The sequence below is a fragment of the Myxine glutinosa genome, chromosome 4, assembly GCF_964187855.1.
Source record: "Myxine glutinosa chromosome 4, kmMyxGlut1.1, whole genome shotgun sequence".
Lineage (NCBI taxonomy): Eukaryota > Metazoa > Chordata > Myxini > Myxiniformes > Myxinidae > Myxine > Myxine glutinosa.
The window spans coordinates 190,583,147-190,600,688 of record NC_136264.1 but is presented as its reverse complement, the minus strand read 5'-3'; the positions used below and the strand labels follow the sequence as shown (position 1 = coordinate 190,600,688).

The 17,542-nt window shown below is 41.6% G+C and overlaps 1 protein-coding gene across 4 annotated transcripts in view; it reads right to left on the bottom strand.

Moving 5' to 3' along the window:
- LOC137425999 (laminin subunit beta-2) overlaps positions 1–17,542 on the bottom strand; it is a 217,698-nt gene that overhangs the window by 105,070 nt on the left and 95,086 nt on the right. For all 4 annotated transcript variants that reach the window (XM_078776822.1, XM_078776824.1, XM_078776823.1 and 1 more), the window contains 4 exons: positions 8,223–8,360; positions 4,025–4,262; positions 3,763–3,914; positions 117–341 (listed from right to left, as the gene is read on the bottom strand). In XM_078776822.1, the coding sequence (XP_078632948.1) occupies positions 117–341; positions 3,763–3,914; positions 4,025–4,262; positions 8,223–8,360 (753 nt within the window). The remainder of the gene's footprint in view (positions 1–116; positions 342–3,762; positions 3,915–4,024; positions 4,263–8,222; positions 8,361–17,542) is intronic.

The window sequence follows — 17,542 nt, the reverse complement described above, 5'->3', positions numbered from 1 at the left end:
GAAATTTGTCAAAGTTAAAATAAATCAAAATTTAAAAAATGTATCTTAAAGTGAACCAATTATTTATTTTATTTTTTTCTAATTATTTGAGTGTTTCCAAGTGAATAAGAACGTACGTCGACAGTCCTGCCTGGTGGCATCCCCGTAGTATCCATCCTCGCACCTCTCACACCGAGGTCCCGTCGTGTGGTACAGACACCGCAGGCAGTTTCCTGTATTGGGATCACAAGGAGCTTGATCCATTGGTTTCGTGTTGCCATTGCAATTGCACTGCACGCACTTCCTTCCAGGGTACATGGGATTCCCAGAGTATCCAGGTGCGCAAACGTTGCACTGAGCACCTGGGAGGAGAAATACAGCATTGAAGAGTGAAGAGGACATCGACTCATGAAATACATGTCAATTTCAAGAGGGCTGTAATAGGCGATTGTGGCTTTTGTATGACGATTTATGACTCCTTTCAAGTCACAGGAGCCCTGCTGACATTTGAAGGAGTGGAGACATGGGATCCCCAGAGTATCCAGGTGTGCAAATATTACTCAAGGTACCTGTAAGGAGAGCTTCATTGTGGGGATGGTGTCTCCATCCTATAATATCATTCCATCCAGTTTTTCTTGGTGGAGCCTGGAATTGGCTTAGTGGTTTGGGTGCCGGCTTGGGATCCTACGATCCTGGGCTCGAATCCCAGTCAATCACTAAATGAACACCAGGGGGGTTGACTCAGCCTGTCATCCCTCCGAGGTCGGCAATTTGAGTACCAGTTCACTGGTAATTCCCTGTATGGTAACCCTGTTAGAGGCGACTAACAGGGTTGGCGGCAGGAAGGGCATCCGGCCGTAAAACATTGCTTCAAAAAGGGGACCACGGTGCCCGAAAAAGGCCAACCCCTGCTCTGCGAGGAAAAATGGCTTCTAAAGGTAGTTCTTTTTTTCTTGTTCCAGTTTTTCTTGGTGTCGTCACCAAGTGCCGAGATACTTCCATAAGTTCCCTCCACCAACCTTTACCTTTCTCTTTACTCTTCCTCCACTTTTCTCTAACTTCCTGATTAGGTTAACCTGCTGTTCATAATGTCTGCCTGTGCGTCACGTTACCTACCTGCTGTTTGTCCCATTTCCATCTGATTTCTTTCACTCTCTTGTAAGTATCTTACCCACTCACTGAATTCAGTTCAGACTTTCCTCAAGCATAGCCATTGTAGATAAAAGTAGAACGACTCTCGCTCGGTAAAGCGCATATATCTGCCAGGTAGAACAGTTTGTTTTGTATCCCACTGATAAGCCGGACCTGCATCCAGACCTGAACCTAAACCTAATCGGCATATTCTTGTCACCTCCTCAACTCATCCACTAAGATTTGGCATAAAAACTAGATGGTATTCATAGAATACTTGCCCTTCACTGTCAATTTGGTGCGAGCCAACTCTTCTATTTTTGAAGGGTTTTTTATTTGATTCAATATGGCTGCCAGACCACGTGAGCGATGACATCATAAGTTTATATTCTCTAATGTAATTGCTGTGTAGATCATGCTCAATAAATTTCAAACTGATCTGTCTAAGCATTGTTCCTGTCGAATTATGATGTCATAATTAAGGCACCAATGACATCATCATTAACAACACTTATTTCCCATGCGGAGTTCTTTACAATGAGTCACGTTTCAATTTTTTCTCACGTAGCGGTTTCAGCGATATAGAGGTGCAATTTTTTTGTCTTCACCATATTATTAGAGAGCTTCGTAAGCGAACCTCTATGGCAATTGCATGTATATATCCATTCATTCAAAATCCATTCCATTCATTCAAAATTTCACTGTCATTCCCCATTCCCTTGGGAACAAAATTTCATGTTGTCATTTCAAATGTCCCTTCCATGATCCGCCATCTTGTCCCTTCCATGATCCGCCATCTTGCTCACGTGATGTTGCTTTGGTCTGGCGCGACCGATAAATTATTTTCACCTGGTGATCAAAATCAATAAATTACAATACAGTACTGTACAGAACGGATTTTGAATTCGAAACCGCTCATCATTTACGCCAGCTACACCGACTTCTTTTTTCCACCAGCTACAACGGCTTCAGTTTTCCGCCAGCTACACCGACTTCAGTTTTCCGCCAGCTACACCGACTTCATTTAAGCCAGGTACACCGATTTCAGTTTTCCGCCAGCTACACCGACTTCATTTATAATTCTAAGCCCAAGATCAAACAACCCAGCCTAGCTAGGCCTTGGCCTACAGATGTTTGCGAGGGCTGCGTACTCGATCGACTGACCATTGTTGACGAAGCTCTCACTCTACGCAATGCGTATTTCCATATTATAATAAAGCTTCGGTGAAAAATTGATGACAATAGCGCAAATTGTAAAAACAGCTATGGCCCAGACTGACACAGACAGACAGAAGTGATTGCAAAACCCTGTATTTTGCTGCGCACGGGATGGGCTCATAAACACATCACTTTTCCTCCACTCAAATTTTACAATCAACATCTCACCTCAATAAACACAGTCATATGTCGTAGAGAACATTTCCATGGGAAAAGTGACAATAACTATTAAAAGGCTGAACAAATAATTATCGGAGTTCTACAGCAAATCAAGTATTCAGGAATTGGTATGTGCATGAGCCTTGGATGCAGTGATTGGGCCCCAGAGGCCCACAAGGTTGTTTTGGAATGAGCCTCATTTTCACCGACTTTCATGTTGTTACACAAAATTCAGTGACATAAATAAAATAAAAAAATATTCAGGCTCGTGGGAAAATCTTCATTCTTCACTTATAACCCGAAAAGTCGACACGAATGCAGGCCTGGGGCCTTCGAGGCCCCACATAAATATTGTTGTACTACTATGTTATATCATTATTTTCTTGATATGAGCCTCATTATATGCTCCTATAACTTGGTTAGAAACAATTCAGTGACAAAAATTTGAAAATTTCATTCAGGTTAGTAGTCGGAAAATCTTCATTCTTCACTCATAACACGAAGGCAGGCCTGGGGCCTTCGAGGCCCAGCATAAATATTGTTGTACTACTATGTTATATCATTATTTTCTTGATATGAGCCTCATTATATGCTCCTATAACTTGGTTACAAATAATTCAGTGACAAAAATTTGAAAATTTCATTCAGGTTAGTGGGAAAATCTTCATTCTTCACTGATAACACGAATGCAGGCCTGTGGCCTTCAAGGCTCTGCATAAATGTTGTTGTACTTCTATGTTATATCATTATTTTCTTGATACAAGCCTCATATAACTCATATAACTTGGTTACAAATAATTCAGTGACAAAAATATGAAAAATAAAAAACTTTACATGAATACATTAGTGGGGCCTCCGAGGCCCAATGGCTGCATAGGTGTAGGATTTTTGACAGTTGTGGACATATACATTCTAAATAAAAGGATTAGTGAATCATATTTTTTGAGCAAATACTCTTCTATGAGCCTTAACTTCTTAGAGAATTTTTTTTGAAAAACCAAGAGCAAAAACCTTTTTTGCAAAAAAAAAAAAAATTTTTTTTATTACTTGTATGGGATTCTTCCATCTAATAGGATCAATGATTCACATTTTCGGAGCAAATACACATCCATGAGCATCGACTTGTATTGAAAAAAATTCTATAAAAAAAAAAAAAAAAAAAACATTACACGAATACATCCGTTGAGCCTCCGCTGTGTTTATGTAGGATTGTTGACGCCTGCATTTAAGGGTTAAAAATGTTTCTGAAAGATACATTTTTCAAGACTTTCCCACCTTCATATTCCTTATGACAGTTGCAGGTGATCCGCCTGGTGACGGGATCTTGATAACAAGAGGTGGCGTGGTAGTGCCCACTGTTGGGACGACCGGGACAAAGGCATGGCTCGCAACCCACCGCCGGGTCACCGTAGTATCCCGCAATACACCTGCAGGTACAGCAGAGAAAAGATCATCACAGATAAGTCTCATTCTTGTCATTCATCGATGAAGGTAAATAGTGGATGAAAAAAAAAAAGACAATAAAAGGAATGTGGACCTTTCACAGCGCTCTCCCTCAGTATAACTCAGGCACTCGAGACACGCCCCAGTGATGGGGTCACAACCCCGTAAATTTCTCGGGCAACGGCACGGCTCACAGCTTGGGAAACCAAAGTGATCTGCCAGGCAGGACTTGCAGTAGGGTCCGGCCACTCGAGGTAGACACTGACAAGAGCTGGTAGCGGGGTCACAATGACGGGACAGGCTACCTCGGGGGTCACAGTCACAGGTTGAAGCTGTAAATAGCAGACGCGCAAAACAAGAGGAGCCTTTGTGGTGCAAATGCATAAAATTGGATTTGTGGAACATGATTCCTAGCGGAATAACAAAGAGCAAATAGGAGGTGATGATGTAAAAAAATAATCATGTTTTTGAACTCAATAGTTGATGACAACTTTTTGGGAAGGGGTGTTAATCCAGCTGTCTCACCTGTCGTCATGTGGATGTAAAAGTGTCATGGTACGTTTTCCAATAGTGGGTCCCACATGTCACAAGTATATGGAAAAAATGATAGTGGGGATGGTAAGTAAAGTACAGGGAAGGGCAACTGAATGTCACCATAATGACAACATCAAAACGACCTCTTGCCACATCAGATTGTTCTCGTCTATCCTTGGGTGATTAAAAATCTTTGAGTCTTCAGGGGCTTTTAGGTGTTATGGGTCTTTTGGTTCCTCTGAGTCTTTAAGGATAATTGAGGTCTTCAGGGTCTTTTGGGTCTTTGGGGACTTTTGCGCCATTTGGGTCTTCAGGGTCTTTTGGATCCTCTGGGCATTTAAGGGTATTTTGGGTCTTCAGGGTCTTTTGGATCTTCTTGGCCTTTAAGGGTATTTTGGGTCTTTGGGGTGTTTTGGGTCTTCTGGGTCTTTTGGATCCTCTGGGCCTTTAAGGGTATTTTGGGTCTTAGGGGTGTTTATAAAATCCTTAAACATGGATTCACCCAATGTGGATCCTGGTGATCATCATCATCATCATCATCATCATTACCATCATGTACCATGCATCATGTATCATGTATCATGTACCATCATGTATATAGTCTATACAGAGCATTAGTTCTGCCTAAACAGGCTTATTGACTTGGGTTACAATTCTAGATGGGTTATTACTCCCAATGCAGGATACTCCTGGTGCTGCAAACGCACAACATGTGACATGTGTGAAATTGAATTCTATAATATTATTCATGCTTAAGTCAAGCTGTGATTTACATATAATGGAGGCACCTATTTATAGGTAAAGGATAAGAATTTACACAATTTACTCACAATCTGATTTACACAGATATAGCTCGCCTGGCTTGACCCACAGAAGTTTGTCCAAATTCAAAAAGCAGATACATGATCTGATTTGATTGAGATGGACACACGGGTATCTGGAGAGATCTCTCGAGCAATCATCAACTCCGTGAAGGCCCCACTGCTTCCACCACCAAATTATGGGATCTGTGATGTGTTTTTCGGTGGACACTTGTATTCGGTTGTTTTACTTGAAATAAACAGATGGTAATAATCTTGGAATTGACAAAAAGCTTATAATCCAGGAAGTGGACCTGATCATGCAAATGACCAAGTTCTGAATAACTATTCTGTCTCTCTTTTGCACAGTCTTTCAAGAAAAGTCTTCACTCCATTTAACCATCATTTTATGGTCTCTATGCCCGACACAAAGGTAACTCAGTCCATCTACTCAACTCTCTGCTGATCAAGGTGACTTGATTTTTCTCTTTTTTTAATTTGGGGTATTACACTCCTCTCTGATTTGTACATCTTAGGTTGTAGTTGTTTTTGATTCACCGCTCACTCCATCACTTCCACTCGGTTTGGGATTTTTGCCCTTCTTTATGGCCTCACTGAGTCGTGGAGTTCTAACCAGACTTTCAATGTGATGGTGCAACGTCTGATGAGACTCGACGGGTGCACAACAAAAACATGCCGTGCAAGCGGAGCAAAAAGCAGGGTTAAGCAATTGGTTTACTTCTGTCTGTCCATCTGTCCGTCCATCCACAAATGTCAGTTTGTCATCGAGGAATGACTTAATTTTCATGAAATGTTATATTTTTAACACAAATCGGAAGATCGGAAATCGAACCTGGAGTTTAGCAGTACTTTGCTTCTGTTTCTCGTCCCGATCGCACATGCGCACAGAGGAGTCAGATCCACTTGACATTTGAATGGGATTTTCATATCAGCTGAATTCAACCACCAACTATTTTTCAGATCACTATAGACCAAAAGGTCAACAACATAGGCCAAAAGTCAACAACAATTTCAAATTTCTAAAATCCTCAATTTTCATCTGATTCACTTGAAATTTGAAAAGGATTTTCATATCAGCCAACTGAATTCAACCACCAACTATTTTTGAGATCAACATAGGTCATAAGGTCAACATAGGCCAATTTTTTCGAATTTCTAAAATCCTCAATTTTCATTCGATTGACTTGAAATTTGAATAGGATTTACATATCAGCGAACTGAATTCAACCACCAACTATTTTTGAGATCAACATAGGTCATAAGGTCAACATAGGCCAAAGGTCAACCAATTTTTTCGAATTTCTAAAATCCTCAATTTTCATTCGATTGACTTGAAATTTGAATAGGGTTTTCATATCAGCGAACTGAATTCAACCACAAACTATTTTTTACATCAACGTAGGTCAGAAGGTCAACATAGGCCAAAGGTCAACCAATTTTTTCGAATCTTTAAAATCCTCAATTTTCATTCGATTGACTTGAAATTTGAAAAGGATTTTCATATCAGGTTAGTGATACCACCAACTATTTTTGAGGTCAACATAGGCCAAAGGTCAGCCACTTTTTTCGAATTTCTAATATCCTCATTTTTCAAACAATTCACTTATAATTTAAATGGGATTTTCATTTCAGCTAACTGAATTCAACCACCAACTATTTTTGAGATCAACATAGGTCATAAGGTCAACATAGGCTAAAGGTCAACCAAATTTTTGTAATTTCTAAAATCCTCAATTTTCATCCGATTGACATGAAATCTGAATAGGATTTGCACATCAGCTTACGGAAACCAACCACCAACTATTTTTGAGGTCAACATAGGCCAAAAGGTCAACATAGGCCACATTTCTAAAATTGTCAATTTTCATCAGATTAACTTACACTTTGAAGACGATTTGCATATCAGGTCACTGAATTCAACCACTAATTATTGTTGAGGTCAAAAGGATGCTCTACTAAATACCATTCTACTTTGTTCTGTTTTGCTAAGTGTTGCTCGATGAGTGATTTTTCATTTGTCTGTTTGTTTGTTTGTCCACACAGAAAAAATATGATTTTCTCTGTAACCGCTGGTCCGATTGACAGGAAATTTTCACCATCAATGCACCTCCTCCTGTGGAATTTTTCATGATAATTATTACGTCATAGGTCATGTGGTATGGACGACATCCTGGAAAAACCGAAAAAATTTGCACCTCCTTATCTCTGAAAGCACTGCATTGAAAAAATTGAAACATTGCTCATTGTAAAGAACTCTCCATGGGGAATAACATATGTTAATGATGATGTCATAGGTGCCTCCATTATGACTTCATAATTCGACAAATACAAAACTTCATCCGATCAGGATGAAATTTCTTGAGCGTCATCTATGGATAAATTAGTGGAGAAAAAAAAATGATGACATCATCGGTCACGTGGTTCGGCCGCCATATTAGTTTTAACACAAAAGCCTTACAAACTACTAAAACACGTCCTGGCGAGAGTCTGCAATCTTTGATGGCTCTTTCTTGTTATTTTATTTCAATTGAGTTATAGCCCTAAACACAGCAGGGTGTAAGGTGTTCTATGAACTCTCTAGTTGTCATCAATCGGTTCCCGTTCGAGGGTGTCGGTGCTGTCGAAGCAGTTTCATGACGACCATTACACTGGGTGTTTTGCTATTGCCTTCCTAGTGGTAGTCAGAACAGGAATTTTGAATTATGCCGGGATGCCGGCACACAACAGTCTACTCGTTGCAAAAGACACTGTGGGATATTTAAGACTCGCTGACAGCAATAAGTATTATGAACTAATAATAATGTGATTATTGTACGATTATATGTAAGCAAGTAGAGCTGCACCTGTGAAGTATAAACTGAAATAAGGCTTTGAGAAGTGCTAATAACAAACAAAGCAGCACAAACATGGTATTCACTTGACGGACACCTCACTTACAAACGCAGTCCAAGAGGTCTGTTGCTGCAGAGATACAGGTATCACAGCGACGGCCAATCACGTTCGCTTTGCATCGGCACTGCCCACCAATTCTGTCGCATATGGTATCCAAAGACCCTTCGAGATGGCAGTCACAGGCTGAGGAAGCAATATGAGACAAAATGTGGGGACTGATTCAAGTATGCAGTTCTGAGTCTGATGTAACGTTTAGAAAATAAACTTTGTTGGGGATGGGAGTGCGGTTGGTCAAAGGGTCCATTTGTCCGCAAAAAAACAATAAACTGACATGCAAAACAGATAACCTGCAACAGATGCGCAACAATAACTACAGACATCCCTGAAAGTCATATCATAAGAATTTTTTTTAAATAGACATAATGAAGGTGTTTTTATTTTTGTTTGTTTTTTTGTTTACAGAATCGAGGCTCGTGTAAGAGATAAATTTAATACTTGTTACTTGAGATTGTAACTTGAATTTAATAGCCATACTTGAATTTAATTTAATTTAAACTTCAATTTAATACTTGTTACTTGAGATTGTAACTTGAATTTAATAGCCATACTTGAATTTAATTTAATTTAAACTTGAATTTAAACGTGTTACTTGAACTTAATAGCCATGGAGTGTTCTTCTTCTCCTCTTGTGTGCAATTTGTGGCTGTGGGTTTGCATCATTGCTCAGGAGTGGAGCTATGCAGCTGATGCAATGCCCCCTGCATGTTAGGCTAGGAATCGGTAATTTGCTCAGGGTGCCAGCGATATGTCTACGATTCTTCGGGAACGACACTGTGGGATCTCTAACTTCTACCAACTAATGGTAGCACATAGGAGACCCGCTTGAAGCTCATCCGAGGGATGGCACACTATGATAGAATGACTTGCCTGCGAAGCACCAATCCGACAGATTGCAGTTGGATCGGGAATCAAACCCATCTATGCTCAAAGGTAAGTGCGTTACCTCTGTACCAACCTGTCAAGCCAACACTTATTTTACGAGAAAGATAAAGTGGGACGAAGGGTTTAAAAGACACAACTCACCCCACTACTTCTCCTGTATTTTTACATCTGACTCTGTTATTCACTGATGAGTAGACTATCTGCTTTAAGTCCTGGGGCCTTCGAGGCCACGCATAAATGTTGTTGTACTACTATGTTATATCATTATTTTCTTGATATGAGCCTCATTATATGCTCCTATAACTTGGTTACAAATAATTCAGTGACAAAAATATGAAAATTAAAAAACTTTACACGAATACATTTGTGGGGCCTCCAAGGCCCAATGGCTGCATAGGTGTAGGATTTTTGACAGTTGTGGTCATATACATTCTAAATAAAAGGATTAGTGAATTATATTTTTTGAGCAAATACTCCTCCATGAGCCTCAACTTTTTCGAGAAAAAAAGTTGAAAAAGCAAGAACAAATTTTTTTTTTTTCAAAAAAACAACATAAAGATTCATTACTTGTATGGGATTCTTCCAACTAATAGGATCAATTATTCACATTTTCTGAGCAAATACACATCCATGAGCATCGACTTGGATTGAAAAAGGATATAAAAGAAAAAAAATCCATAAAAAATAAAAAATATAAAAAACATTACACGAATACATCAGGCCCAATGGCTGCGTTTATGGAGGATTTTGACGCCTGCATCTAAGAGTTAAAAGCAAGATAAACAGGTTGGAATGAATGGTAAACAACAATAAATCACCTGCTGGGGACACTATGGAAGACTAGTCTTTATAAACAATAGGGATGGTCTGCATCGGTGGAAATACATATAAGGACAATTCATTTTCTCAACTAGGTGTTGAGATAGGTATTGCTAAATGCTGTGGGAATGAAGGTGAAGCTTTCAACATCGAACCCTTCTTCAAGGATAGAGAGAAAGAGAGGAAGACCCTTATATATCTCTATAGACCTTTTGAAACATTTCGACCCCTTCGACCTTTACACCCCATAGACACACCTTAGACCCATTAGACCTGTAGACCCACCCGTTAGACCCCTTTAGACGCACACCACGCAAGCATCGATAGTCTTCTTGCAATACAGAGTGACAGACTATACTTTCTTCAGCAAGTAATTAGATCACCAAGGCAGTAGCAAATTCAGCAAGTCTTCAGCAAGTCAAATTAAGCTCTTATATGAGCCTCGACCAAAGTATACCAAAAATAGTGCAATCTTCACCAACCCGGAGGCTGGGTACTCTGCTAGTTTGAACAGAATTAGCATATTGGGTCACTGAATTGGTTCACCAATCAAAACCTAGAAACATTCTTTAATTGGATTTCACCAATTACTACAATTACTGTACTTGGTACTGTACGTGTGAAATCCAACACGACATATTTATTGTATGCTTGTTTATCTGTGAGCAGGATATCTCAAAAGGTTATGGACGGATTCAGACGAAAGTTTATGGAGAAGTTGGGTGTGTGATAAGAATGAACCGATTCGATTTTGGTGAAGATCCAGATTAGGATCCGGATCAGAGAATTTTTTATTTCTTTAAATAGTTTCTTCACAACTGAGAGATTGGGCCAAAAACGTTATTTCAAAAAAGTTGTGGACGGATTATGACTAAATTTGGTGAATGAGTTGGTTAGGTGACAAGAACAAGCTGATTTGATTTTGGTTCAGGTCTGAATCCAGATCCGGCCTATCATTGGGATATAAAACATAAACTGTTCAGCCTGGCGGAGGTTTGCGCTCTACTAAGTGCAGTTCTAGTTTGATGATATTCCGATGTGTACTTGGCATCATTGCTCATTAATGAAAGTAGTGGGTAGCATACATGCAGAATGTGAAAAGCAATCATACATGCTGTTACAATCATACATGCAGAATGTGAAAAGCAATCATAGATGCAGAATGTGAAAAGCAATCATACATGCTGTTACAATCATACATGCAGAATGTGAAAAGCAATCTTAGATGCAGAATGTGAAAAGCAATCATACATGCTGTTACAATCATACATGCAGAATGTGAAAAGCAATCATAGATGCAGAATGTGAAAAGCAATCATACATGCTGTTACAATCATACATGCAGAATGTGAAAAGCAATCATAGATGCAGAATATGAAAAGCAATCATACATGCTGTTACAATCATACATGCAGAATGTGAAAAGCAATCTTAGATGCAGAATGTGAAAAGCAATCATGCATGTGGCTACAAACATACATGCAGAATGTGAAAAGCAATCATAGATGCAGAATGTGAAAAGCAATCATGCATGCAGTTACAATCATACATGCAGAAGGTGAAAAGCAATCATACATGCTGTTACAATCATACATGCAGAATGTGAAAAGCAATCACACATGTGGCTACAAACATACATGCAGAATGTGAAAAGCAATCATACATGCAGAATGTGAAAAGCAATCATAGATGCAGAATGTGAAAAGCAATCATACATGCTGTTACAATCATACATGCAGAATGTGAAAAGCAATCATAGATGCAGAATATGAAAAGCAATCATACATGCTGTTACAATCATACATGCAGAATGTGAAAAGCAATCTTAGATGCAGAATGTGAAAAGCAATCATGCATGTGGCTACAAACATACATGCAGAATGTGAAAAGCAATCACAGATGCAGAATGTGAAAAGCAATCATGCATGCAGTTACAATCATACATGCAGAAGGTGAAAAGCAATCATACATGCTGTTACAATCATACATGCAGAATGTGAAAAGCAATCACACATGTGGCTACAAACATACATGCAGAATGTGAAAAGCAATCATACATGCAGAATGTGAAAAGAAATCAAACATGCAGAATGTGGAAAGCAATCATACATGTGGTTACAATCATACATGCAGAATGTGAAAAGCAATCATACATGTGATTACAATCATACATGCAGAATGTAAAAAAGCAATCATATATGCAGAATGTGAAAAGCAATCATACAAGCTGTTACAATCATACATGCAGAATGTGAAAAGCAATCATACATGGAGTTACAACCATACAGGCAGAATGTAAAAAAGCAATCATACATGTGGCTACAATCATACATGCAGAATGTAAAAAAGCAATCATACATGCAGAATGTGAAAAGCAATCATACATGCTGTTGCAATCATACATGCAGAATGTGAAAAGCAATCATACATGCAGTTACAATCACACATGCAGAATGTAAAAAAGCAATCATACATGCAGAATGTGAAAAGCAATCACACATGCAGTTACAATCATACATGCAGAATGTGAAAAGCAATCACACATGTGTTCATATTCATCCATGCAGAATGTGGAAAACAATCATACATGTGGTTACAATCATACATGCAGAAAGTGAAAAGCAATCATACATGCAGAATGTGGAAAGCAATCATACATGCAGAATGTGGAAAGCAATCATACATGTGGTTACAATCATACATGCAGAATGTGAAAAGCAATCATACATGCGGTTACAATCATACATAATGTAAAAAAGCAATCATACATGCAGAATGAGAAAAGCAATCATACATGCAGAACGTGAAAAGCAATCATACAATAATCTTTTCTACCCCCGCTAATTTCACCCCAATTCCACTTTTTTGAAATACCAACTTCTGTCCTGGAAGTCCTTGGTGTCCTTGTGTTTTATACTTTTTTTATTTTTTTATTTTTTTTGTATACAGAGTCGAGGCTCGTGAAAGAGCTAACATTTATCAAACAAACAAATCAAACAAACAAGCAAACAAAGTATGTAAAAAGGGGAGCGGTCGACAAGATGGGGAGAGAAGGGGAGGAAGCACACAAACACAACATTTGAGAGCAGGGACATCGGGAGATGTTTTTGGAGGGAGAGGGCCTGGGGGGAGGCAGGATAGGAATAAAACGCAAAGACACCAAGGACTTCCAGGAAGGAAGTCAAAAGTCACCTCAAAAAAGTGTATTTGGGGTGAAATTAGCGGGGGTAGAAAAGATCAAGGTTTTGGATTGGGGAAGATAAGAGATGGTGGTGAACAGCCGTTTTAAAGACCTGGAGGGAGGAGTGGGATTGAAGAGAGTGAGGGAGTTTGTCCAGAGGCGGGAGAAAAGAGGAATGAAGGAGTGAATGTGAGCAGAGAGTCTTGATTTTGGCAGTTCAACCATAAGAGGGATGCAGGCAGATCTTGTGCGACCTGCAGGAATATTTGGGGGACAGAGCCCAGAGAGAGCTGGGGGAGCAAGGCCGGAGAGGAGTCGGTAGAAGACGGAAAGACCACCAACCTGCCTGCGGTGATTAAGTGAAAGGCCCTCGGAGATAGCATCATTGCGGGAGATTCCAATGATTCTGAACGCTTTGGTTTCAACAGCGTGAAGACGAGCTGGGTGTGAGGCAGGAGCACCAGCACAGAGGGGAGAGCAGTACTCCATTGAGCTGCGGATGAAAGCCTTGTATGTGGTGAGGAGCTCAGGTGTGCCAAGGAAGGACTTTGCACGACGGAGGATGCCCAGTCGGCGACTGGCTTTGGAGGCCAGATTTGAAATGTGGTTTTCCCAGGAAAGATCATGGCAAATAGTGAGACCCAAAAGCTTGAGTGATAGAACTTCTTGGAGAGGATTATTCAGAAAGTAGATGGGAGGGTTGTCCAGTCGGTCTTTTCGGAGAGACATCGTAAGAGTGTGAGATTTGTCAGGATTGAAAGACATGTTCCACTTGTTTGCCCAGTCTGTGATTTTGTCCAGGTCTGCAGAGAGTGAGGAGGCTGCAGACTGCCGATCTGAGGGATGAGGAATGGAGCGGCAGAGAGTGGAGTCATCAGCAAAGAGATAGAGAGGGTTTTCAAGAGAGTCGGATAGATCATTGATGAAGACCAGAAAAAGCACAGGGCCCAGAACACTGCCTTGGGGAACTCCAGCCTGAACAGGCAGAGGAGATGAGAGAAACTCATTCAGGGCCACACGTTGACTATGACTAGAGAGGAAGTCCGCCAGCCATGCGTGGAGATTTCCATGGATACCAAAGGAGGAGAGTTTGGTGAGCAGAGCGGGGTGCCAGACCGTATCGAAGGCACGTGATATGTCGAGGGAGACAGCTCTAATTTCCTGTTTGGCATTAAGGACCTCCATCCATTGTTGAGACAGCAGAAGCAGCATGTCCAGAGTAGAGTGACCTGGTCTGAAACCAAATTGATTATCAGAGATCAAGCCATTGGAGAAGAGGAAAGATTTCATATCTGAAGCAATGATGGATTCCATGACTTTGCTGATAATTGGGAGAAGGCTGATTGGTCTGTAGTTGCTAGGATCTGTTTTTGCACCTTTTTTGTGCAAAGCGGTGATGTTGGCTGATTTCCAAGCAGATGGCAGTTGACCTTGAGCAAAAGAGAGGGTGAAGAGAACAGAGAGAGGGAGAGAAAGAGTGGAAGAACAGGATTTTAGGACCCGTGGGCTGATGCCGTCAGGTCCAGTTGCAGAATCAGAGTCGAGGGTTGACAGAAACTTTTCCACCTTGGCAGGAGGAAAGGACACGGAGTCCAGGAGCAGCTGGGTACGACTGGGTATGGTGGGTACAGAGAGGGATGGGTTTGGGACACAAGATTTAGAGGCAAACACAGAGTTGAGGCATTCAGCTTTTTCACGTGCGGAGTCAGCTGTGTAGCCGTTTGAGGTAAGGGAGGGGATGGAGGGGGAACAAACACCAGAAACAGATTTGACCAGATGCCACCAGGATTTGAAAGAGGGAGACAGATAAGAGAGTTCGGTCTTGAGAACGGAGAGATATTGTTTCCTGGCTCTCCTGAGGGTGGACACACACTTGTTTCGGGCTTTGTGAAAGGAAATGAGATTTCCTTCCGTTGGATTTGCTTTCCAGGAGACGAAGGCAAGTTGTTTCTGGGCAACAGCCTCACCACAAGATTCCGTGTACCATGGACGGGAGGAAGGGTATGACAACTGAAGACGAGATGGGATAAATCTGTGCAAGAGAGAGAGCAATTTACTTTGGAAGAATTCCCAGGATGAGTTGATGTCAGAGGTGGTAGAGATGGGAGACCAGTCCAGATGATTGATGGCTGCTTGAAGACCGTGCCAGTTGGCCTGAGTGAAATGCCAGACTCGTCGACGCTGAGCAGGCTCCCTGAGAATGGTCAGAGAGATGTCCACTTTAACAAGCACATGATCAGATGATCCGATTGGAGCAGAAGAAGAGCAGCAGACATTTTCAGGGAAGTTAGTCATAACCAAGTCCAGAAGAGAAGATGCTCCGTTGACTGAGATCCGGGTCGGGAAATTGACAGATTGTGTCAGCCCCAGTGAGTCGCAGAAGTCCTTTGCTGAGGAGCCATGGCTGGTGAGAGAGGGAACCCACACCCAGCCAACTGGCATGGTGACAATTGAAATCACCACATATGAGGAAGAGAGAGTTGGGATGAGTAGATAGAAGTTGGTCCATATTATCAGACAGCGAGATGTAGATGGAGTCATCACTGGTTGGTGGACGGTACAACACACATATGAACAAGAGGTGGGAGCGAAGGGGAAGCCGTAGCCAGAGGTATTCCTGGGGGTGAGGTGGAGAGAGTGCAGTGCAGGGCGAGTGAGGAAGAGAGTTTTTGATAAAGATAGCAACCCCACCTCCAGGACGAGACTCAGGTCTATCATACCGGAGGAGGGAGTAACCCGGGAGAGATACTAAGGAATCAGAGACATCATGAAGGAGGAAAGTTTCTGTTAAGCAGATCACGTCTGGTTTGACAGAAGCAACCTGTATGGAGAGGTCAGTTAAGTTTGAACGAAGGCCCCGGATGTTTGAGGTGCATACCGTTAATGAAAAGGAAGGGGGAGCATCGGATAGAGAACAGGGGGGAGGAGGGGTAGGGTAAGATGTGGAAGAGGTGGAAGAGGTAGGGAGAGCTGTTGAAGGTGTGTCAGAGATTTCAGAATAGCTCGGAGAAAGGGAAGGATGTGGTGGACAAAAGGTTTGATGGTGACTGGGTGAGGCACAATGAGGTGTTATTTGAGGAGGGGGAAGAGCGAGGCAGAAGGTTGGGGGAGATGGAGGTGAGAGTTGGAAGGGGGAAGAAGCGGGGAGGACGCTTTGAGGAGGGGGAGTGAGAGGGGGGAAATTGAGAAGAAATGAGGGTGGGGAGATTTGAAGGGGAGGGGCGAGTGGGGAGTTTAGTAGGGAAGGGACAAGGGGAGGGGAGAACAAGGGGAGAACAATACTTGTCCCACCACCCCCCCCCACCCTTACCACGCCTCCTCCCCCCAAGCCCTCTCCCTCCCACACATCTCCCTGTTCTCAAATGTTGTGTTTCTGTGCTTCCCCTTCTCTCCCCATCTTGTCTTCCGCTCCCTCTTTTTATATATTTTGTTTGTCTGGTTGATTTGTTTGTGAAGTAAATGTTAGCTCTTTCACGATCCTCGATTCAGTATACAAAAAAAAACAAAAAAAAAAAAAACATGCAGAATGTGGAAAGCAACCATATATGCGGTTACAATCATACATGCAGAACGTAAAAAAGCAATCATTCATGCAGAATGTGAAAAGCAATCATACATGCAAAATGTGAAAAGCAATCATACATGCGGTTACAATCATACATGCAGAACGTAAAAAAGCAATCATACATGCAGAATACAACAACACAACAACATGCATTTTAAGGCCATTTTCCCTGCTAGAGCGGGGGTTAGCCTTGCGGTCCCCATGACAATCTTCTCCATTTTGCCCTATTTTCTGCATCTCTCCTTGTTAACCCCCTTGCCCGCATTTCTTCTTCCACCATCTTTAGCCAAGTCTTTCTCGGTCTTCCCCGTCCTCTACTTCCTTCTACATTAACTTCCATCACTCTTCTCAACCAGTCACTTTCATCCTTCCTCAATACATGACCAAACCATCTCAACCTGTTCCTCTTCACAGCATCAATCACAGGCAATATTCCCATCATCTTTCGCAATTCATCATTTGTCTTCCTCTCTCTCAACGATACTCCGCACATCCATCGAACCATTCGCATTTCCACCCTTTCCAGCCTTCGTTGCTGCTCTACGTTCATTACCCATGTCTCGCTCCCATAAATCATAACACTTCTCACACATGCAGCATACACCTTTCCCTTCAGCTTCAGCGACACTCTCCTCCTCATCAGCACGCCACTCAGTTCCCGAAACTTCTTCCATGCACACCTCACTCGAGCAACCGTTGCCGAGTCTGATCCACCTTCTCCATTCAGCATGTCTCCGAGGTAGCAAAATGTTTTCACACCTTCCAGCTTCACGCCGTCTCCAAGATCCAACTCAACATTTCCTCCATCTGCAGCTCCCTCTGTGCACACCTGACATTTGAATGTAGCTGCCACACTGG